The sequence below is a fragment of the Phocoena sinus genome, chromosome 12 (genome assembly GCF_008692025.1).
Source record: "Phocoena sinus isolate mPhoSin1 chromosome 12, mPhoSin1.pri, whole genome shotgun sequence".
NCBI classification, from domain to species: Eukaryota; Metazoa; Chordata; class Mammalia; order Artiodactyla; family Phocoenidae; genus Phocoena; species Phocoena sinus.
In genome coordinates, this window is record NC_045774.1 from 44,122,480 (window position 1) to 44,146,789 (window position 24,310).

At 38.7% G+C, this 24,310-nt stretch overlaps 1 protein-coding gene across 4 annotated transcripts in view; it reads right to left on the reverse strand.

Moving 5' to 3' along the window:
* Positions 1 to 877: 877 nt before the first annotated feature.
* Positions 878 to 24,310, reverse strand: part of NT5DC1 (5'-nucleotidase domain containing 1) — a 127,716-nt gene continuing 104,283 nt past the window's right edge. For 2 of the 4 annotated variants that reach the window (XM_032651194.1, XM_032651195.1), the window contains exons 8-12: positions 23,294 to 23,391; positions 14,026 to 14,144; positions 12,773 to 12,925; positions 8,127 to 8,295; positions 878 to 2,571 (exon numbers count right to left, since the gene is read on the reverse strand). In XM_032651194.1, the coding sequence (XP_032507085.1) occupies positions 2,456 to 2,571; positions 8,127 to 8,295; positions 12,773 to 12,925; positions 14,026 to 14,144; positions 23,294 to 23,391 (655 nt within the window). In that variant the 3' untranslated portion in view covers positions 878 to 2,455. Of the gene's footprint in view, positions 5,298 to 8,126; positions 8,296 to 12,772; positions 12,926 to 14,025; positions 14,145 to 23,293; positions 23,392 to 24,310 lie in introns of all 4 variants that reach the window. The other 2 variants (XM_032651196.1, XM_032651197.1) reach the window with 2 other exon arrangements.

The following is a 24,310-nucleotide window of genomic DNA, read 5'->3' on the forward strand; positions in this document are numbered from 1 at the left end:
TATTTTCCCTCTATACCCACTTTGGTAAGAGTTTTTATCATGAGTGGATGTTGAATTTTATCAAAAGCTTCTTCTGCATCTATTGAGATGATCATGTAATTTTTGTCTTTTCTTTTGTTGATCTGGTGTATCACATTGATTGATTTGCGTTATGTTGAACCATCCTTGTGACCCTGGGATGAATCCAACTTGGTCGTGGTGTAGGATCCTTTTTCTGTGTTGTTGGATTTGGTATGCTAATATTTTGTTGAGAATTTTTGCATCTATATTCTTCAAAGATATTGGCCTGTAATTTTCCTTTTTGGTAGTGTCTTTGTCTTATTTTGGTATCAGGACGATGGTGGCTTCATAGGCCTGTATGCTAATATTAAATTTAAGTCCTCTGTCCGTTAACACAATTTTCCTTTCTTATTTCATGTAACTTTATTAAAGAATATACAGCTTTTCTTCTCTAATATCCTCTTTTAAATTTTAAATATACCATTTTTGATGATTAGTTTTACTCTTCATATACAATTAGAAACACTTTTTAGAAACAAATAAAAAATTTTTAAAGTCTAATTACAGTCCAACAGAAGCACTGACTGACTCTGCTAGAAAAGTGGGAGGAAACTTGGATATAAACTCTTAACCATCTTTTTGACAAGATGGAAAAAACTAAGGTGAGATTAGGTGGTAACTTGTTCAGATTTCTTTGGTAGCTACTGGTAAAAGTAGGACTAGAACTTCTGACTTGAGTGAATTTTTTTCACTCTTCAGTGGCCAAAAAAATGCAATTAACTTCTTACCTTGGAGTTCGCGTTTTTCATATTAACAAGAGCAGTTTATAAGCATTTAAAGATGTATTATTCTTTGCCATTGAGAAAATAAACATGCATAAGGAAAAACAGCTTTATTTTTAAAAGAAATCAAATGTCTACTGAAAGTTTACATGAAACAGCATCTTTCACTTAAGCCCTAAGCTTGATTATGTATGCTCTTTATTATATTCCAGTAAGATTTTGGAATTCAGTTTCAAAGACAATCACATTTATTAGTAGATATTGAAGAAAGCTACTGACTTTGAGGAAAAAAAATCAGTAACTGTTTACCTACCCTGAGATACTCATCCCCACAATATATTTGGGATTATGTGAGCACTTAAAAATTTAACAAAATACTTAACTTCATTGCATCCATCAATACGTTAAATTCTCTGCTACAATCCAAGTAAAATGATGGTGACCAGTGTTTTCTGATATGTCCATGATGGACAGGGTAAAATTACAGCATAAAGAGTAGCCAAGAATTTATATTGTAAACATTATCTGGGTCCAAACATCTTGCAGCAAACAGCTACTAATATGACTATACATTAGCACATCGAACACAGTAATCCTGGATTGTAGTATAACTATAAAACCTCTTAAAGCAATTTTTCTCAACCTCTCTTTTCATTATCCACCCCCCTGCCCTAGGAGAAAAATATTTAATAAATTTAACTTTAAGAAATTAATACTAAGGAATAAGATTTTATTGAGTAGGGTTGAGATATGGAGGACCATAATCCATTGCATTACACTAAGATTTTTTTCACCCCAAGAACCAATTTTTGCCCCACTGAGAATACATGCCTTAGAGTGAAGTAAACAGCCTTTAACATTATTAGGGAGGAAAAAAACCCTAATGGGTAACATTGGAGGCTGAAATAGTTGGCTTCTCTATCATCCCTGTCCCATTATGGCTGTGTAGTCTCAGAAGACATCATGTCTACTTCCTTGCTTTGGTAACCACAAAAATAGCATAGTTAAAATAATTTAATCTTACTAGACTTGGTGTTCTGAACTTTAAGTTGAAACAACAGGTGTAGATCAGTTGTTCTCAATTCTGGCTGCATTTTCCTGGGGCATATTAAAGACATCAATGCTCATCTGTATCCCCAGACCAATTAAACCAATGTCTGCAGGTTATGGTCTAGTCAATGGTTCTTGAACTTTAGTAGTGTGAACCACACTGTAATTAAGCACAGATTGCTGGGTCCCATTCCCAGAGTTTCTGATTCTGTATGTCTGGGATGGGGCCTGTAAATTTGCATTTCTATCAAGTTTGCAGGTGCTGCTATGCTAGTGGTTTGGGGAACACACTTTGAGAACCACTGGTCTAGGCAAATGTGTAAATATGCATGTGTATGTATATATATCCCCAGGTGATTCTAATCTCAGAACTGCTAGTATAGAAAATATTAATAGGATTCTTTTCAGTTCTAAGATATTGAGATTTTAACATAATGAGAGTTGTTGGGTATCAAGATGATCTCTATAGAAAGGAGACCTATGGAAAAACATACCAATTTCTTGGTCACTTCATTAAGAATTTGTTTCTATAAAGCATTTTACAGTAGTTTTTGAAAATTAACATTTTTACAGTACATTTGCTGTACATATGGTTCTTCACTTCATTTTTCAGTAAACATAGTTTATTTGGTTGTCAGTTTCCCATCATTTGATAAGACCAATGGAGGGTTTGGATAATAGCCTGCTGTTTTTGAATTGTTTGAAGAGAAACTTGTAAATTTGTAGTCCAGGGGTAATTCTGGGGAAAAAAAAAAGATTCTGCATATTTCAAAAGAACTTTCATAAATATAAACAAATCAAAATTTGATAGTCATTGATAATAAAACATTTTTAGTTTCATAATTTTAATATTTCTTTTGTCACCTGGATAGGTTGCGTGCTGTAACTGGTAAATGAGAACTAATAATCTTTATAGCCCTTATTAATAGTTACTAAGAATAATCTTTGAATGCTTAGCTAAATAAGAATTCTAATATGCACAATATGGCAACGTTTTCCATCTGATAAGCATCACACACACACACACATGCACATACACAAACACACAGCCACAAGAGGGGGGAGAGAACATAAAATTCATACTTTATTGATGGTGGGACGCTGTGACATCTTCAATATAAGTATCTCAAAAGCTAGCCTTCAGATATTTTCTTCCCAAGCTTCTTCAAAGAACCATTACCAGAAATATTACAAGTGAAACGTTATATGTCATGTAATGATAGTCATTCCACATGCAGATACTGGGTAGTCATCCTTATTTCACAAATTTCACATGTAAAACATTATTTGGTAGTACTCAGTATTTTGAAAATGATACTAACATAAAAATGATACTTTATATTAAATGCCAGTGAGAGTTATTAAGACCCAAATAGTTAATCCTTATGAGGAGAAAACTAGTGCTAAAGATTGGGCAGAAGGAACACTGCCTTTCTGAGGCCAGAGAAAGCTAAGATTACTATAAACAGAAAAACATTCGTATTAGTGAATTTCACTGGTCTTCACTGCTTCAAATTAGCTGGAGCATATTTTGAGCCATTAAAAAGGCTCATTAAAAGGCATTGGAAAGTACATTGATTAAAAACTGAGTTTCTAAAATAGTGCATCTGAGGTCCTGGATTTCTTATAAGCCACAAAAATGATACAGGCTGCGAGCTGACCCAGCCACCTCTTTCTCTGTATTTCCTACACACATCCTAAAGTAAATGTTTTAAAAGCTGTTATAAGGTTAAAATGATTACATTATCAAAATGCTTATAAACCAACCATCATGGTAATGTATATTGCAAACTTTTATAACATCTATAAAAATACCTCCTAAGCATTTAAATGTCAATGAGAGAACCACATCTAACAGAATATTGACGAATAAAGAAACATTACATGAATACAAAAAAGGGGGAATATCAGGTTTGTTTTTCATTTCCTATCTCATTTAAAACAAAAATTTTATTCTCTCAGGTAGCAGAAAAAGTCTACTAAGGTTAAGAAATCTGGGTATGGAATAGCCAAACTGAGATCAGATTACTATTGTGTTAAAACAAGTACGTCCAGATTGGGGATTCAACAAGAGGGAGACATTTGCATGTCTTAGAAAAGTCACTGTTGGGTGCTTTTTGGAAGAAAAGAGAATGGTAGACAAAGAACCAAATTCTTGTTTACCACAATGATGTTCTATTAAACTCTGTGTACTAAATACACCATAATATCAACCACATTATCTAATAATTAAATGAAGAGAACCAAAATGAACAAATATTCTTAAACAGTAAATTCAGTGTAAAACAACACAGAAACAGAGCAACTCTCGGGACTTTTTTAAAAGATACTGGCAGGATAACATTTATATAAAGATCCTATCTTCAACATGTCTAAAGCCATGACCATCACACCATTTTTCTTTCAGCCATTTTTCTTACTTGGAGGTCAATTACACAGTACTTCCAAATTTACTGAATATGTTACTGAAATAATAAATTTCAAATTCTGTGTGAGATATAATTTCCTTATGAGAATGTGATCGTAAGCAATGAGTGCTAAGTTAAAGAGAGATGAACACTTTGCTTTCTGAGGCAATGTCTTGGACCTCAAAATCGACAATCAAATATAACTTACCAACCCTCTAACTCTCCCCCCACCCCAAATCGACTCCTTTAGCTTTGTCTGACTACTGGTGAGTCCAAGTATTTTGTCCTAAGAGAAGTTAGAAGACAAAGGCTCTGCCAAATTCTTTTCCAGGGTGCTGAGGAAGAAAGCTTTTGGAAAGTGAAAATGGGAGCCACACTGATGTTACTACTGCTTCCTTAAGGAGAAGTGATTACCCCAGAAGACAGACAGGGGATTATTTTCCCATTTTTTGAGAAATATTTAAATCCTGGAATAATGGAGAGTCACTTTTCCTTGACTCTTTTACTATTTCACAACTATATCCCACTGAACAGTTTCTATCCAGGTATTTTAGAATAATTCAGTGACTTCTATTATCACACAACCCTACTCTCTCACTATAAATTTGAGTCACTTTGAAGGAAAGAGTGAAATATAAAAAATTGAAAATAATAGTTTAGTCCTGGGACAGTCGCTCCCTTCAAGTTACAGGGTCCATTTCTTTAATAGGAAAATTGTATATGAAAGGAAGAAATATATTCTTTAATTTTATGTGTGTAAGCATGGAACAAAATGAAAAAAAAATCTTTTGAAACTGGTGAGAATGAGATATTTCAGTGAGTAAGATATATTGACATACTGGATTTGTATAATGGCATAGAGGATGGACCTTTTGGAAGGTCACACATATCTTAGGGTCATCATCATCCTACCAATAAATATCAGATAAATATCTTACTTTACTTTCTCTCATATCCACCCTGTGAGGGTGGTATACCCAGTTTAAGGAAGAAGAATCTGAGGTTCAAAAAAAAGTAGACTTCCACTTCTGGATTGGAGCTGAGACAATTAGAAAAGCTGGATAAAATAAAAACATCAGAGTGAAGTTATTGGGGAGCTGAAGAGGCAACTAAGACCCGAGGACAAACACTTTCTGGGAAGGAACAAGCAGCAGTGAAGTGAGCCAACATTCTGCCACAGCTTTTCCCTTTAGGCACCAGAATTCTGGCTGGGGGCAGGGCAGAGGCAGTTACTAGCAGCAGAAAAACCAGAAGAGATTTTGGCAGTCTTGAAGGGCTACAGAGACAAAAAGTGAGGGGCTGGAACCTGCTATAAACAAAGGGGTGGAGAACCGGATTCTAGACTCAAGCCCTTCAAGGGAACTTCAGGAAACTAAGAAGCAAGCAGAAACATACCCCTCTAAAGCACAGTAGATTTTTCAGCAGTCTCTTGGTATTGAGAAAACAGGGAGGGATTAAATTCTGACCTGAGAGAAGGGAGGGTGAATACCTCGGACTTTCAGTGACACTATTTCTGAAACCAGAATTTATTATTATGAAGTGATTCTCTTTCATGTTAAGGGATTTTTTTTCCTTCACATTAATCAGAGCTAACTCTAACTTTCTTTTGGTTACCATTAACATGGTATTGTCTCTTTCTATCTTGATATTCAAACTTTATGCATCCCATTCTCCCCATTTTTCTCTCCATTTTTGTTTTTTTTTGGGGAGGGGGGTTAAAATTATCTTACATAATTAGTTCGATACATGTATCATTACAATGCTTTTGGTAGTTATCTTAGAGATTACGAGATGCACTTTTGACTTAATATCTAACATACTCTCATCTTTGCCATATAATAAAGGATGTTAGAACACATTTAACTCCAGCTGTCCCATTTTGTGATTTATATGCCATTGGTGTCATATGTCTTAAAATTCTTTATTTAAACCCCATAGGATTTTTAAAAATTGTTTCTAACTGTAAATATTCATTTTAATTTATTCATACATCCTTTTGTTGCTGTATATTCACTTCTTCTTTCATCTCCAGTCTTCCAAGAGGGATCATTCTCACTTTTGCATGAAGAACAAGACCCTTTAGTATCTTCTATATAGTGCAGGTCTTCTAGAGATACATTTTCTCCATTTTTGTCTGTCTAAGAATATTTTTCTTTTATTCTTTAATGATATCTTTACTTGGTATAGAATTCCATCAAGACTGACAAGCATTTTCTTTCAGCAATTTAAAGATATCATTCTACTGTCTTTTGGCTTCTTTTGTTTCTGGGAAGAGTGAGATGTCAGATGTCTAACACTTATGAAGTACTCCTTTGAAATCAATCTGTCTTTATTCTCTGACTGCTTTTAATATTTCTTAATTATCTGGTCTTTAGCAGTTACCTTTGGGATTTCCCTTTATGTATTGTGTTTCAGTTCTTTGGGCTACTTAAACCTTTGGCTTATTTTCTTTCATCATTTTTGGAAAGCTTGTTGTAGCTATTGCTTTTGGCTTATTCTCTCATCGCCTAAGTTTCTAATTATAGGAATCTTATTCCTTCTCATTATATCTCCTGTGTCTCTTAGTCCCTCTTCCGTATCTTCCATGCTTTTTTCTCTTCAGGCTTCATTGTGGCTCTTTTCTTTTGCCCTATTTTCCAGCGTACTAATTCACTTTTCCTGTGTCTAATCTTCTGTTAAACCCATCCATTAAGTTCTTAATTTTTACTTTTTAATATTTCAATTTTAGAATTTCCACTTTTTACTAGTTTTTATATAGCTACCAAATTTCTCATTCCTTTCTTTTCTGTACTTGAACCTGGTTATTTCTCTTAGTGTAGTCTCGTACCCTTGTGTGCCTGGTTATTTTTCATTATGTGCTGAACCTTGTATTGTTTTTTGAAACAATTTGAGTCCTAGAATGATGTTATCTTCCTCAAAAGAGAAGCGTCCTTAATTCTTACCAGGTGCCTTGGGGCACTACCAATCTAGAATCTCCTCAATCCAGTTTTAGGGATTCAGCTGATTTAAAGCTGAGCTTCAGTTCCTGTGAATGCCTACTTCTAATTCATCCTTCAGAGTCTCAGCAGAGATTGAGAAAGTCCACCAGGCCCACCCCTCCTTTGGCAGGCCCTACCTTCCACTTTCTACCCCTGTAGGTTCATGAAACTATGAAAAGGCCACTCACTTCTTTGAGTGCCTTCTCCTGAGTTAGCAAATGGGGGGAAAAGTAGCCCCCAAAGTCAGGTTCACCTTACTTGGCCTCCTTAGCATCCTGTCCTGGTAACTCTTCCCTAGCTTTCTCCTATGACTCCAGGCAGACTTAAAAAAAAAAGGTACAGCATTTGTAGTTGGCTTCAGCGGACAGGCAGGTCTTAATTACCTAAACTGCCATGTCTAGGTGTTACCCAAGAAAAATCTATAAATGCCATGGGAAAATTTTCTTCTTTTAAAGAAAAGAATTCTAGGGCTTCCCTGGTGGTGCAGTGGTTAAGAATCCACCTGCCAATGCAGGAGGCATGGGTTTGAGCCCTGGTCCGGGAAGATCCCATATGCCGCGGAGCAACTAAGCCCGTGTGCCACAACTACTGAGCCTGCACTCTAGAGCCCGCAAGCCACAACTACTGAGCCCGTGTGCCGCAACTACTGAAGCTCGCATGCCTAGAGCCGGTGCTCCACAACAGGAGAAGCCACCGCAATGAGAAGCCCGTGCATCGCAACGAAGAGTAGCCCCCAATCGCCACAACTAGAGAAAAGAACATGCACGGCAACAAAGACCCAACACAGCCAAAAAAATAAAATAAATTCATAAAAAAATAAATTAAAAAAAAGAAAGAAAAGAATTCTAGTACTTCAGGTCATTACTGTCCAGCAGCAGGTAAAGCTTTATAAGTATTATCCACCTTACCTGCTATTGCTTCAATACTTGGAATTGCAATAGTGCTGTAAGCACTGATTCTCTTACAAGACCATGTATAAACCAAGGAATCTTCTGTATTTTCCAGTCCGGAAACTGAATCAATAAAAAAAGAGCCCCATTTTTTAGATAATCTATTTAGAGGCTTTGCCTTCGGTCCCTGAAACAAGAAACAGAATAACGAAACTGTGATTAATTAGTGTTCAACCTCATTATAAGTTTTTTCCACCAATAAGTAAATCAAAATAGAACTGTGTAGGAATTTCAGTTGTTTAACTTTATTTAACCAGACTATATACTGTATAAAAAGTAAAACAAAACTTTGTAGTCCTTTAATGTTTTCTCCTCTGGCTTTGTTTGGGAACCCCTTTCTCATCCTTTGGGATCTGGCCACCCAGGATATTTTCCTTGATTTCCCACAGCTGGGTTGGATTAGGTCTCCTCCATCTTCTCACACTCTGAATTTAACCCTAATATGGTACTTCTCATAGTATCTTGCAATTATCATACTATTTACTTTTCGCCCTGGACAGATTATAAACTACAGAAGGTTAGGAACTATCTCATGTATTAGTGTATCCTTAAAGGCTTAGTGCCTAGGACATAGCAGGCACAGAAATGTTGTAGACTAAATAAAACTCATTCAAAAAATACTTCTCAGTGTTTTATGGGTATAGTATAAAACTAAGAATTGAAAAAAACCCTATCACGTCCATAGAATTTGGATTATAAAATCTGTCATCCTTTTCTGATGAAAACTTCATTTTGGAGCAGCAAAGAGTCCTAAATATGCCTTTAGATTCATGATTCTTTGCGCTGGAACTCACTTTGTGAAGCAAGATGAAAGTATGTGTTTTTCACGTGATGGTGTTTAGAAATCACTTAGCAAGAATCTATCTGGATTTCACCAAAGATATTTAAGAGCAGTATGGAATATAAATATCTATGCTTCTGTGTGTACATTTAAGGTGTATTTAGATATAATTTCTCAAGGTGTAAAGAGAAGTTTATAGTGTCACTTTGATTTACTTCATTGTCTTTTCTAAAATAATGAGTGTGAGAAGAAATGACCCACATCTCACAGGCTATATGTAGATAATGGTTCTGCCAACACTGAGTGGTAATCTGGGCTGCACATTATTCCTTTGAAAAGAGGAAAACAGACCTGTTTACTCTTTCTGGTTCAATGTATTATGGATGCTGTTATTGTCTAAATGTTTGTGTCCTTCTAAAATTCATATGTTGAAATCCTAACCCCCAAGATGATGGAATTATGAGGTGAGGCCTTGAAAAGGTGCTTAGGGGTCATGAGGGTGGAGCCCTCATGAAGCCCTCATGATTAGTGTCCTTATAAAAGAGATCCCAGAAAGCTACCTTCTCCCTTCTGCCATGTGAGGGTACAGGGAGAAGATGGTGGTCTATGAGGAAGTGGGCCCTCACCAGACAATGAATCAGCTGGCACCATGATCTTGGACTTCCCAGTCTCTAGAACTCTGAGAAATACATATTTGTTGTTTATAAGCCAGCCAGTCTATGGTATTTTGTTACAGCAGCCAAAATGGACAGATGCTAATCTTTGTTTATTCTGATGCTAAAGTTTTAATGACTCATTTTCTCAAATATAAAATATATATATCACTAATCAAAAGAATCATGCCATTTCTTGAATATATCAACAAGGAGCACTCCTATTTTCATTGAGCCTTTATCTTATAGATTTCATCCCTTAATGGTAAGTGTTCTCACCAAGTTTCTATCTTATCTTCTTCTCTTTCTCTCTTGTCTCTCTCCCTTGGACATCTCTCAATTTTCCTCGCTTATCCTAACCTATCTCCCAAACCAGTTTGATCTCATCCTCCAGCTATTTCAAAGAAATGGGATTCAACATTAAACCAATCACATCTCTCTCCTCACAAAAACGTCTCTCCTCAAAAAACCAGGTCTTTCTCATGACTTCCATATTTATACGAATAAAACCCACCAATTCCAGTTGGCTGCGCTTAAAAACCATCGATGTTTTCCGTCTCAGCTCCTACCACCAGCACCCAGCTAGTTGTACATCCGCCATGTACTCTCTCCATCTCTTTCTCACTAGTGCCCACTGTTCATGTTTGTATCACCTCTAGCTGGGCTGCTGGGACAGCCCGCCACAGCATCCCTTCCCATGTGCTGAGCCCATCCTTCACACAGCTGCTAAACGAAAGCTTCACCCCTGTTGCCTGAACACCAAACACTGCTAGTGATGCCTTTGGCTGACAAACCTACACATCTGCTATTTTACGGTCAAGACTGTGTACTGAAGCCTGTACATTACAATCTCTGTACACTTATTCATGTTACTTCCTGAACCAAGAATGTTATTTCCATCAGTTGAAAATGTACCTGTCCTTCAATGTTTACCTCACATTCTACATTTTTTATAAAATTTTCCCTAATTCTCCTCAACGAAGTATCCATCCTGTCTTGTTTGTAATTCTTTTATAATTTGTACCCTCTGGAGGCAGTTATGCTTTATTTGTACACGCAAGCTCCCTGACCCCTTTTATCCACAGACTAATATGTTCTGTTAAAAGGATCTGTGTATGATTCTATTATAAGTCCCTGATATTCATAGTAGGGAGGCTTGCACAAATTAAAAACTTAGTATATGTTGAACAAGACAATGGTGTCAGACTGGTCATTTAATGACTGGCCTTATTAAGATATCTCTGCTAATCCAATAAGCTCTTACTTATGTCTGATAGTTGTGATGAAAGTTTTGAGTACTCTTCTGAAATATGTGTATGTGTGTGTACACCCAACAGAGAGCTACCAAATCCTGTCTCTTCAGTCACAGTGGGTGGATTTATTAAGGACATACATGTTCAATGGAGCAGGGCTGGGGTGGGGAGGTGGAGTGTGATGATGAAGGAACATTATTTCAATTCTATCTTGGGAAATAAAATCTTCAAGCTGTTGACTCACTGTTTCCTGTCGAAGAGCCAATTATTAACTCTTTGTTCATGATGTGTTTATAACTAATTAACAAGAAAAGGGGTCTGTGGGAGAAGGATGGAGCTACCGTCTATGTAATGCTAAAGGAAACATTCCCACTGATTCTTCATTTCCTTATTACTGTCTGTGCATTCTCAAATCATTTTGAAGAAACCAAATCTCCTTATTTCTCTTTAGGGGAAACCTCCTCCCAAATCCCTCAGATTAGAAGCCCAACCTCCTGGAAGGTTATTTTAAAGCTCTTTTTAACTCAGTCCACAGAACTTCCAATGTCACACTGAAGACCAAATGCTACTCAGTGGAAACCTTGTAGAAACCTGACCCCTTTATTCTAACATTCAGTTGCATCTACTTATAGCTACCTTTTTTTTTTTTTTTTTTTTTGCGGTATGCGGGCCTCTCACTGTTGTGGCCTCTCCCGTTGCAGAGCACGGGCTCCAGACGCGCAGGCTCAGCGGCCATGGCTCACGGGCCCAGCCGCTCTGTGGCATGTGGGATCTTCCCGGACTGGGGCACGAACCCGTGTCCCCTGCATCGGCAGGTGGACTCTCAACCACTGTGCCACCAGGGAAGCCCTCTTTTTTTTTTTTTTTTTTTAAATAAATAGACTTTATTTCTTAGAAGTTTTAGGTTTCCAGATAAATAGAGCATCTCCTTCCCCCCTGAGCCCTGGGGCACCCACTGGTCTTTTCCAGGATGTCATATAGTTGTATGTAGTATGCAGCCTTTTCGGAACTGGCTTCTTTCACTTAGTAATATGCACTTAAGGTTACTCCATGTTTTTCCATGCTTGATAGTTTCTTTTTTTTTTTTTTTTTTTTGCGGTACGTGGGCCTCTCACTGTTGTGGCCTCTCCCGTCGCGGAGCACAGGCTCCGGAGGCGCAGGCTCAGCAGCCATAGCTCACGGGTCCAGCCGCTCCGCGGCATGTGGGATCTTCCCAGACCGGGGCACGAACCCGTGTCCCCTGCATTGGCAGGCGGATTCTCAACCACTGCGCCACCAGGGAAGCCCGATAGTTTCTTTTGATTGTTATTTTTTGATTGGATATTTGTTTTTTGACTTGTGTTTTCCCTTCTTTTTAGATTGTTCCACTGGAATGAATTTAGGAAAATGCATTTTATTTTCTGACCTTTCTTCTTTTCTGCTTATTTTTGCTTTTATACACTATTTTCCCTTTCTAGATTTATGACGTATTTTACTTTTCTTTCCCTCAAGTCTTTACCTATGTTCATTTTGGGTGGCTCAGGAGTAAGCTTAAGGGAGCTACCAATTTTGTTAAGTTAGACCATGAAGTGAGAGCACAAGGGCTTTCATGGCCAAGCAAAAGAGGTAGAGTATAACCACAGCGAGTCAGGATCTGGCCGCCTCATCATCAGCCAGAACACGGCCACGGTGCCACAGCACTGGATGAAAGTAGAGAACTCGGAAGACAGACATTACAGACCATTACGTTAATGGTCAACAGCATTTATCTTGGCATCACTTAAGAACTATCCACAAGATCAACTGTAGAGCTGAGATGGCATGAAGATCACAGTAAGTGCCAACAGATTTCATCTCTCTTGGCACAAACAAGCACTTTCTAAGATACGTGAAACACAAGGCTTTTCTTTCAAGGAAAGAACCAAAGGAGACCCTTACCTCATATTTTCCTTTCTTCTCTAGAGGCTCTGAGTCCTCAGGCTTCCCGTCTCTGTCCCCTCTGAGCTCTTCCAGGATGAGGACTGTCTCCCAATTACTGTAATGACAGGCTGGGAAAATATCTGAATGCATGCTGTCACCAAAGTAAACAACCTGTAAGTCAGAGAGCAAATTCTGTTTGAGACATGAGAATTGTGAAAGAGTAGTGTTCATTTTATAGAAGGCAGAAGAAAATCCCTCAACAGGTATCAGAGTTAAGTGATGTAAAAGTTGCGGAGACGTCTTAAATTTCCTTGAATAACTTCACAGGTGACCTGTCCTATTTGATTCACAAGGGGTCAGGTTTAAGAAGTTACACAGTTCATCTGCAGGTAGAAGAAAGGCAGAAGGTAAGTGAATTCAATTTTCTGAAATGAAAATGAAAGAGCCCATATGGTTACAGTTAAACCTGCCCCTGGAATTGAAGAGCTGGTGAAATATTGGAGACAACCTGTTACAGAGGGTTAGATTAGCAAGAATGCACAACACAACCAATTTATCAGTTTCTGGGCGCCACCCAGACCTGCTGAAACAGAATCTCTGAGACTGGGTGGGCTTGGGCAGGTGGACTCTGGGACCCTTCCCAGGCATTCTGAGGCAAAGCCTCATTGATCTAGTCCATGTCTCTTAATTTACAGATGAGGAAACAAGGTTAAGGGAACACGAACTAGAACCTCCAAGGCAGGAGTCCCCAGGGGGCTGTGACAGTGTACGAGCCAGTGGAGTAGGGCTCAGTGACCCACTGACCCTCCTTCTCATGGGGCTCCCGGCAAACGTTTTATAGAAGAAAGCATCCTGCTGTTAAAAATATACCAACGTCCAACATCAACCACGTGGCCAGGATGTTAAAAGCTAATGTGTCTTCAGTCTATAGTATAATCAGTTACTGCTTGTTTTACACATAAAAATGTTCCTGATGGACAGTTATCAGGATAACATTCCTCGGTAACCCACACACTATTCCACTGTATCTCTCAGGTCTGTGGCCTCCTACTTGGAATATCTGTTTTTCTCTGTTACAGAGAAAGACTCAATGTACATGAACAAAGGAAAGGCTTATTTAAGCAGAAGAGGTAGGCAAGGAGGTTGGCAGACAGGCAGAGGCAGGTGATTCCCTCACAGATAACTATGCTGAAGGCATTTAGAGTTATGGTTTCAGTTTACAAGGGCTTATATCTCCAAACCCTTGTAAACTGGGCTCAGTCAGAAAATACCTTGGGTTCAGGTTTGCCAGTCATTTTCTTCAGAAGTTCATAAAGGTGGACCGCATTCCCTTGGGAGTACCAGCCAGGTTTATCCAGAGATGGCAGGGCCTCTTGTTCCTCGTCATTCTCTGAAAGCACAGTTGGACAATCACATACTTTTTAATCAAGTGATAGCACCCAGCTGGACAGACCACATTCTGGCATGGCTGTAGGACACGTACAAGAAGGACCCATGTGGGGATGGGAGCTAGCATTCAGTGATCACCTATATATCATGAGCACTTCATGGACGTATATATACTTTTCAAAGATTTTTTTTTAAGAGCGGTTTTACGTTCACAGCAAAATTGAGAGGAAGGTACAGAGATATCCTACACACCCTCTTCCCTCACAAAGGCAGAGTCTCCCCCATTGCTGGTGATGAAAAATGAGTCCAACATATCACAATGATACGAGTGAACTCCTCCAGAACAAGGAATTCTAAAACCACATTTACAGATAATTAAAGCCATATCACAGCAACTGCCAGCTTAAGGTCAAGAGACATTTATGCCTATTTGGTTGACATTTCAGCAGCCATGTTTTAATTCTTCTACACAATCTAAAGAGTAGTTGAAAAACCAACCACGTATTAGCTTCACATTAAGAGTCTAATGCATAGTAGACTCAGCATATTCCTGGAGAAACACAGTGAAAACCAATTATTTCTCACGTCTGTCTGTCTGTCTGTACTTAGCACAGAATGTCTTACCATGTAAATAATGTGGGTTTGATGGCAACTGGGAAATGAGTAATTTACGCAAATATTTTTGAAAGCAAATGTACATTTGATATGTAGAGGCCCACTGTACAGGAACAGTGGGAAGGGCATCTTTCCATTGCTTATTAAAAACAAATCTACAGAATCATAATTTCTCACATATTGGGACTCAGTAATTAACAAAAAGGAAAAAAAACCTTCTTTATACAAAGACCAAAACAAAATACTCACTTTACACAAACCCCTCCCTCCCCCTCCCCGTTTCCAGCTCCCACACTGGAAGCTGCTCTGCAGGGTACTAATTCATGCAGGGCAGCTTCCAGGGCTCTGGTGGAACCTCCATAACTGGGAAGCTGTGGGACTCAGAAAACTATTAATTCCAGCAGCAGGGAGCCAGTGTGGTGGGCTGTGAAAGCATCAGAGCCGAAGTGGAAGCAACACAGTCCAAGGGAATAAACTCAAGGAAGCTTCAAGCACAATCTTTATAAACCCAAACATTTTCACACCTCTTTTCATGGTCTATGGGAAACAGTTATATGAACTTTCATTTTCACATAAAATAAATAAATGTGCCCTGCAAGCAGTACAATGATGACACTGATTTGAAATAGTTTACTTTAAAAGTATATTAGAAGATAATAAATACAATAGATAAAAAACAGAGGAAGACAAAGGGGATAAGAGAGTGACTGTGATTTGTTTCCTCAGTTTTAAAATGGGATAATAACAGTACTTCCCTCACAGAGTGAGTGTATAAGTGAATTAATACAGATGAAGCACATGGAAGAGTGTGGGCCACGTAGGGTTGAAGAAATCTTAGCTGCTATCCCTTCATTTCACAGGCGCAGAAACTGATATCTGGAGAAGCTAAGGAATCTGCCTAAAGTTACCAAACTGCTACAATCACCCCTCAAAGGACTTCAAATTAGGGCGAGAAGACAAGGAGTAACACAACAATCAATGAAAGCAAATAGTAAATCAAACTAAAACTCTTTTGAAAACTATAATTTGCTTCTGGATACAGCTGTGTTTTACAATAACAAAGTAAATCTCGTTTTTTAACTGTAAGACCATACGGACAAGTAAAAACAAAAAAACAAAACAGTACGTTTTTAGTCAGCATAATAGTTACAAAATTAATATGGGGAAATGACAGTCAAGGCTATGGCTGACAGCCTTGAAGAAAGCAAGCTCCATGACTCAGATAAGACAGAGAGCCAGAGAACTCATGTGCCTGGGCCTGACTGGTGTGATGTCAGAACTGGCTCCTGTGGCAGCTCCCAGCAGCTTCTCCCAAACTCCCAGAGCCTTTGGTGTTACTACCTTACCAATGTTATAAAATTATAGTATGTATTTGTGTGATGTTTTTGAATCAGTAATACATTTAAGTATTTTTAAAAGACTCAATTTTTAACTCTACCTGCTATGTGCTCACCTCTTCTGCAAAACGTAATCATTCTTTTATGCATATAAAAGCAAATATATATTCTCTTTCTCCACTTTTGAAATACATTTATTGAGGTATAATTGACATACAATAAACTGAGCATAAAGCATACAATTTGATTAGTCTGGGCACATGTATATATCTATTATGAGCTGAACTGTGGTCCCCTCAAATTCATATGCTGAAGCACTAACCCTGTTCCCCAGAATGTGACTGTACTTGGAGACAGGGCCTTTAAAGAGGTGACTGAGCTAAAATGAGGCCATGGGGTGGGCCCTAATCCAATACTATTGGCGTCCTCATAGAAAGAGGAAATTAGGACACATAATTAGGCAATTAGGACACAGAAGAAAGACCATGTGATGCTACAGGGAGAAGATGGCCATCTATACGCCAAGAAGAAAGGCCTCGGAAGAAACCAATCTTTTTGACACCTTGACCTCAGACTTCTAGCCTCCAGAACTGTGAAAAAAGAAATTTCCATTGTTTCAGCCACTCAGTCTGTGGTATTTTGTTACAGTAGCCCTAGCAAACTAATACAACACCCGTGACCCCTCCTCCCTTTTAAATGCAAATATCAGCATATTCGGCACACTGTTCTGTAACTTGATATTTTAAAACCTTATTTTATTGATAATATGTTGTGATCTGCCTGTTTTTTAAAATTCCATGATTTATTTAAGTCTTTTTTTGATAGACATGTGAAATGTTGTTACAAGGAAAAAGTTACAAACATGACAGAATTCGCCTGGTGGGATCAAACAAAATCCCACCAGGATTTCTTTCTTTTCTTCTTTCACTCTTTATTTCAATAATCTTTCACAAACCAATTTACGTAGAGGGATACGGCAGTGAACTAGATGGTGTGAGTTCTTGAGCTCAGAATGTTTATTTTCTAGGAGTGACCTCTGTCTTGCTAGGGGTTTACTTAACAGTGATTTATGATTAAAATATATTTATAATTGTTTTGATTTCTAGGACTCCTTCTAATATGAACTTCACTAAACAGTTCATATTTGCTTTATACATCTCTTCTTCAATTTTGAGCTAGAAAAATTTCTCACCAATTATGGATTTTCATACACACTTTCTCCATTGTTTTTGGAATGGGCAGTAAGATACTTTTCAAGTAAAATACCTCCTAAAATGCCTGCCTGTGTTGGGGACTATAAAATGGAAATTATACTATTAAAGGAAATAAATACTTTACCAGTGAGCTGGAGCAAATTTCATAAACAGAAAGTGAAACTCCTACGCTTACCCTTTATCTACTTTGGCTTTGGTCATTTAGTTAAATATGCTTAACTAACTAGCTCATTTCCACACCTAAAATGATAGGAAGTTTATTTCTTTTCAGAATAACAACCTTCAATTAAATGTACTCACTAAGACATTCTCTTGGTCTTACTAACGTACGTCTTGGTGATCTGACCAGTAGCATCTGTTTCAACAGAAAATCTGTTTAGAAATGCAAATCGAAGCCTTTTGCCCAGCCCTACTGGATCAGAATCTCCATTTTAACAAGATCCCTAGGTGATTTGAGTGTAAAGTCTGAGAAACACTGATGTAGAAAGAACAGCAGGAAAATAAAACAAAACAAAAACCTGATAGAACAATAAAAGGCATTCATTTCACCAAGGAGAGAGTAATGGGCACCTGTGGGGAGCAGTGAGAATGAAGATGAAAAGGTAACCTAGCAACCAGATTTAGCCTTAGGGTGCTATATGGAGTGGGAAGCCAATGAGATTCTGTGTGTGATAAATATATTAAATATATTGTAAGTCTAACAGTAATAAGTGAGCAATACAAAATATATTGAAATTAAAGCCAGTGACAAATAGAAATCTATGCCAATGAAAAGTATTTGAGGGCAGTGGGCAAGAGAGAGAACTAGAGGTATAAAGGGAGGCAGAGGGACGAGGGAGAACGGGGAAGAATGATCAAAGCTTAACGGGAAGGGAGGGGACGGCAGAGATGAGATATTTCTGAGGTAGATTAAACAGGACTTTATGAAAAAAACAAGACAAAACAAGAAACAAACAAAACCCCCCAGGACTTGATGCACAGCCTCCTGGATGTGAAAGGGTGAAGATGATGAAGGTTTCCAGCTGGGTTTATTCAGCGGCTGGTCAAGGTGACCAGCATATTTGGTGGTGGTTTGCTTTCAAGGTGGAAGGAGAATCAAGTCTGATTTCAGAATACTGGGTGGAGGTGTCTGGTGTACAAGACAAAATATGGTGTGAGGTTCTGGCAAAGACAGCTGGGGCAACATCTGGGAGTCAGTGGATAGGTGAAAGCTGAGACCAAGACACCAAAGACAGCAAGTTGGGTCATGATTCCCAAATTGGGCGGCGCGGGGGAGGGGTAGTTGGTAGCAGGAGACTGGCGTGGTCCCTCTCCCCACTGAATTTACAACCTTGCAAGGTGGGCGGACTCCCTCCCCGCACCAAGCCTTAGCTCTGCTGAGCTGAGTCGTGAGATAACAGATTTTGCCTAGAAGAGGTTCCCCGCCCCCAAACAGTCCTTAAGCCCCTGTAGGGATCAAGCTGAATGGAGCTCAGCCCCCCACCTGCCGAGTCCCCACCCTCCCTTTCGGCGCCTCCATGACAAGGGCTGCCATCAGTCCTGTACAACTGCGCAGAGGATGCTGCAGTGCTGGGGTCTCTGGGATTGGCTCACCGTGCCTTCCATCCCAACAAGCTTCTTTGCCTTAATTTTACTTCTAACTTTAATCATTTGGAGCAATGATCTGATTTACAAAGACAATGGACTGTCACGTAAGGGCCAACTGACGTGACTTGTACAGTAACATTAACTGCCACATGTGGGATGTTTGGCGGGTTACAAGGCTGAGAGATCAGTTAAGTACTGTAATAACCAGGACCTGATGTAATACTGTGCCAATTCATACAAGGGATGATAAGGGAGTGGCAGGTGACAAACTTGAGAAAACTGGAGGATAGGTTAGTTGTTAAGGGGAGAGAGGAGCTGAAGATGACAGATTTCCCTAACTTGGGCAAGATCTGTGGTTCGAAAAGTTATAACAGAGTTATGGAATATGGGAAATGAATAAGTTGTTATAGGTATGTAAAGTTTCATGTGATGCCAGGGCTCTGGGGCATGGAAAGCTTAGAAGACAGATAGAAATAGGCCTCTGTAAGTCAGGGAAAAGTGAAACCAAGAATTAAGGAATTAAGGAGTCATTAGCGAACAGGTGACAGTTAAAACCAGAGGGTGGTAGAGAGCTGACAACAGCAGGAGAAGAAAGGAGGGTCAATGCAGAACGCTAGAGAGTAGCAACATTTAACGAGAAAGGTGAAGGGAAACCAGCAGTGGAAACAGAGAGAGCAGTTAGAGGTAGAAGAATCAGAATCAGCAGCAAAATAAACACTGCAACAGAACACAATGTATTAGGGATTCTTTAATATGAGCAGTGTGAACCTCTTATTAGTAATAGATCTGGCAATCCTTTTGCCCCCTAAATGTGAATAAACTATTTTGTATCAGCTCCAGAAACTGCAGGATTCACTGTGTCTTACACCAAAATGTTTTAAATCAGAGGACCAGAAAACTAAAGCTGGAAAGTACTTTAGAGATCTTCTAGTCTAATCCCTTCTGGATGTGAAAAAACTGAGACAAGCTCTATATCTATTATAAAAGCATGAAATCCCATACATTCTGAGGTCCATAGGCATTTTATTCTAATCATTATAGACAATGGTGATAGGACTTTGGGTCCTATTTCATCCATCCAGACTTTTCAACTCTTAAAGTTAAGACTTATAACATTTTCATACTTTAAATTCAGCCAAGATGACTATCAAGTCTTTTAATGAATATAATATCTGAAAATATAGTTTGGATAACTATTATTATGTCAGTCCTCAAATCCAATTTGATAGTGTAAAACCAAAAGAAAATACTGCACAGAGGTTATAAGATAGATACCTCTACATGGTTATAGTTTTTAAAAGCTTACCCTTATATCTCTGAATACTCCTCAATTAAATAGAAATACTGCACAAAGTACAGTAATTTGTCAGCATAAGTTGATGCGTTTGTGGTCTCCAATATGTTAAAAAATTTGGTATATTTTTAATGTGCATTGTTTTCTGTTACTGGTATTTGTGTGTCTGAGTAAAATTTTAATAAAAACCTTGGTGAAACGGCATAAGTACTACTGTAGGTATAGAACAGACACGGATTTTCTTGGAACAAAATATGAAAACCTTGAAGATAAAAGTAAAAATAAACATCTATTGAGTACTTAATGTATTTAAATATAAGTTTGTGAAGAAGGGAAAAACATTGAAATTTTTTTCCTGGTTTAATACAAAGAGTCCTATTTGACGCCTTGATTATTTCTTTTTTTTAAATTTAAATTTTATTTTACATTGGAATATAGTTGATTTACAACGTTGTGTTAGTTTCAGGTACACAGCAAAGTGACCGAATCCCTGATTATTTTTTTTAAATCAAAGATTTATATAAGACATTAAACCAATATATAAAAAACACCATCGATCCCTGCCTTTCTACTAGGCCAGGGTTTCTTAACCTTGGCACTACTGAGATTTGGGGCCAGATAATTCTTTGTTGGTGGTGGTAGGGGTGCTGTCCTGTGTGCTGTAGGTTGGTTAGCAGCATCTACCCACTAGATGCCAGTAGTATCCCTCCTCCAAAGTTGTGACAACCAAATGTCTCCAGACGTTGCCAAAGTTGCCCTGAGGAGCAAAACTGCCACAGCTGAAAACAACTATACTAGACCATTCTCATCAGCATAATGCATATTCGAGTGTCTTCAGTTAAAAACAATAAACTACAGGTTTTCCTTGATTTACGATGGAGTTACAACCCGACAAAACCAGCATAAGTTGAAAATATCTTAAGTCAAAAATGCCTTTAATACACCTAACCTACCGAACATTAGCCTAGCCTACCTTAAACATGCTCGTAACACTTACATTAGCCTACAACTGGGCAAAGTCATCTAACACAAAGCCTATTTTACAACAAAGTACTGCATACTTCATGGAATTTACTGAATCAGTGTTCAATTAAAACAGAATGGTTGTATGGGTACAGCATGGTTGTAAGTGTACTGGCTGTTTAACCTCATGATCTGAGGTACTGGCTGACTGGAGCTGTGGCTTGTTGCCCATTCCCAGCATCAAGAGAGAGTAACAAAAGGCATATTGCTAGCCTGGGAAAAGATTAAAATTCTAAAGTTAGGGCTTCCCTGGTGGCCCAGTGGTTGAGGGACACGGGTTCATGCCCCGGTCCGGGAAGATCCCGCATGCTGCGGAGCGGGCTGGGCCCGTGAGCCATGGCCGCTGAGCCTGCGCGTCCGGAGCCTGTGCTCCGCAACAGGAGAGGCCACGGCGGTGAGAAGCCCGCGTACCGCAAAAAAAAAATAATAAAAATATTTAAAAAATTCTGAATTTGAAGCACAGTTTCTACTGCATGTGTATTGCTTTTGCACCATCATGAAGTCAAAGAATCTGAGTTGCAGCACTGTAAATCGGGGACCACCTGTATGCCCCTGATCCTACACTGTCTTACACCTAAAACCTCAGTTGTTTGACTATTTGCATAGCTAAAATTCTAGAAAGAGTTGTTTACACTCATGGGTTTCACTACCTCCAATGAACTCTTCAAGATACTGCAGTCTGGTTCTATATCTATCAGGGCTCAAGACACCAGTGATCTCTGTCTTGTCCACTACAATGGACATTTCTCTTTCCTTTTCCAATTGACTTTCAGTAGCATTTTCCCTAGGTGACCACTCTCTCCTCTCCTCACTGGTTTATGAATGTTGTACTCTATTTCCCCCACTATAATCTGTCTGCACCTACATCACACTCTTTCTTCTCTATCCTTAATGTTAGAGTGTGTCAGAGCTTGGTCTGGGCCTTCTGCCTATCTGTATTCTCCCTCTATGTGATCTGATGTAAGCCCAAGGCTTTAAATACCCCTCTATGAGCTGATGAATCCCAAATTTATATCCTGAACCTACACCTGTTCTCTCGGACTCCAGGCTCATTTATATAAATTTCCTAATTGAGAGCTCCAGTTAGATAATTCACAGTCATTTCAAAATTAGTACATTGAAAAATGAGTTCTTAATAATTATATTAAGAACCACCCTGCACAAACTTTTCCTCTGTATTTTTCCTCATGGCTGTAAATGGTCTCACCATTCACCCATGTGCTCAATTCAGAAAAAAGAAAAATCAGCAACCTGAAGTCATTTTTGATTAACTCCCTTTTCATCTGCTGCTTCTAAAGCATCACCAAGTCTTGAGTTTTCCATTTGCACAATGTATCTTAAATATGTCTACCTCTCTCCATTTCCAGTACTACTGCCTCAGACCAAAGCACCGCAATGTCTCACTTGCGACATTCAATTGCCTGGTCTCCCTCTTTCTCTCTATCCTTCCCCACATCCAATCCATTCCCCATCCAGCAGCCAAAAAGGTCTCTATGTCACTCGTACATCTCAACTGAATAGCTTCAGGTTGCTTTTGCCATAAAAATTAAAAGCATTTCCACAGTGTATGCGGCTGCCTGCCTCCCTAATTTCACCCCTTCTCTGCCCATGACTGTGTGCCAGAGTCACAGGTCCCTTCTCTGTCACAGGAACGAGCCCAAACTACTCTCACACGGAGGCTTTGCATTCGTTTGTCCCATTGCCAGGGCTACACTTCCTCTGCTCTTCTCATTACTCATCCCGCAGGTCCCGCCTAGCAAGTCACCTCACCTGACCTTTTCAGACAGGCGTCCCCTGGCCAGGCACTCTAAGGTGGCCTCCCGGTTTACTACCTCACCAGGCAGTCATTTCCATCTCAACAGGTAACACGACCTGTAATCATATCCCAGGCATTTACCAATTTGCTTACGTGCTTGTTTATGCATCCCAATGAGAGAAAAGAACACCTGGTATCTCTTTTATTCCCCTTGTTGCATCTAACACAGAGCTTTGTACATGGCTGTCAGCCAACAGGTATTTTTTGAGTAAGTGAATGAACAAATCTTAAATAGGAGAGTAAAGATACAAAATGTTAACTTACCAAGTGTCCGGAAAGGCCTCTGACTTGGTAAATGAGAGAAGAAACCAGGCTTCAATGCATTTGTAATCACAATGTCAAAAAGATATTCAAAATCATTCCTAAAAAGCAATGATATTTTTCATACATTTATTTTAAGGAATTAGAAAAGGTCCATATAAAACAGAACTTAACCTTTGCCTATTTGACCACAGCATCATTTCTGATCTTTTGATTAACTTCTCTATGCTTTCTATACATTCTAAGGTGAACCTTACACTGGAAATAGAAGGTAGTCAAGCACTAATCATCCTGACACCATCCTGAAGTATCAATACAAACATAAGGGGGAAAAAAAGCATATTAACTCATTAACTCTAGGTGCTAAGCTGGTTTTCTCACTATGGCAATAATTATAGTGTGTAAATTCAATAGTTTCTAACACCTAAAATACTCACGAGCTATGTTTTCAAATTTGGGGCCTGAAATTTGTCTGGATTTATTAGCATCAAGAGTTATTAATAATTTTGTGTGTTACATGGGTCCTACAGAAAGCTAGCATTATTAACAGGTCAGATGACATGTTTCAGAGAGTGTTCAAAATGTGAAGATACCTTATTTTGAAAATCAGGGTAGTATTACAATATGGTAATTTTTAGGCAACAATAATTGTTTTTTCGTCTGTATTTAACACTGTATTAAGGATTATTTGGGACAGCAAAGGAAAGATAGTCCTTGCTCCTGACAGACTCACTATTACATTGGGGAGATAATATTTACCCAACATTCCAGAATACTTTTACACAGCAAAACGACACTGCAGAGGAATTAAGATATGAAGAAAAAGTTTGGTAATCTATGCTAATGAAAAAGAAATTAAGACTTCCAAGTGTTTATTCTGAAGCATGGTCCCACTACCAGGACAGCAAATGTCTCTACAAAAGGCACTTTCCAAGGCATACAGGGCTGCAGCCTTAATTCACTTCAAGGATCCCAAACCTATACATTAATCAGAAAGCAGAAAACCACCGATAGACCGTA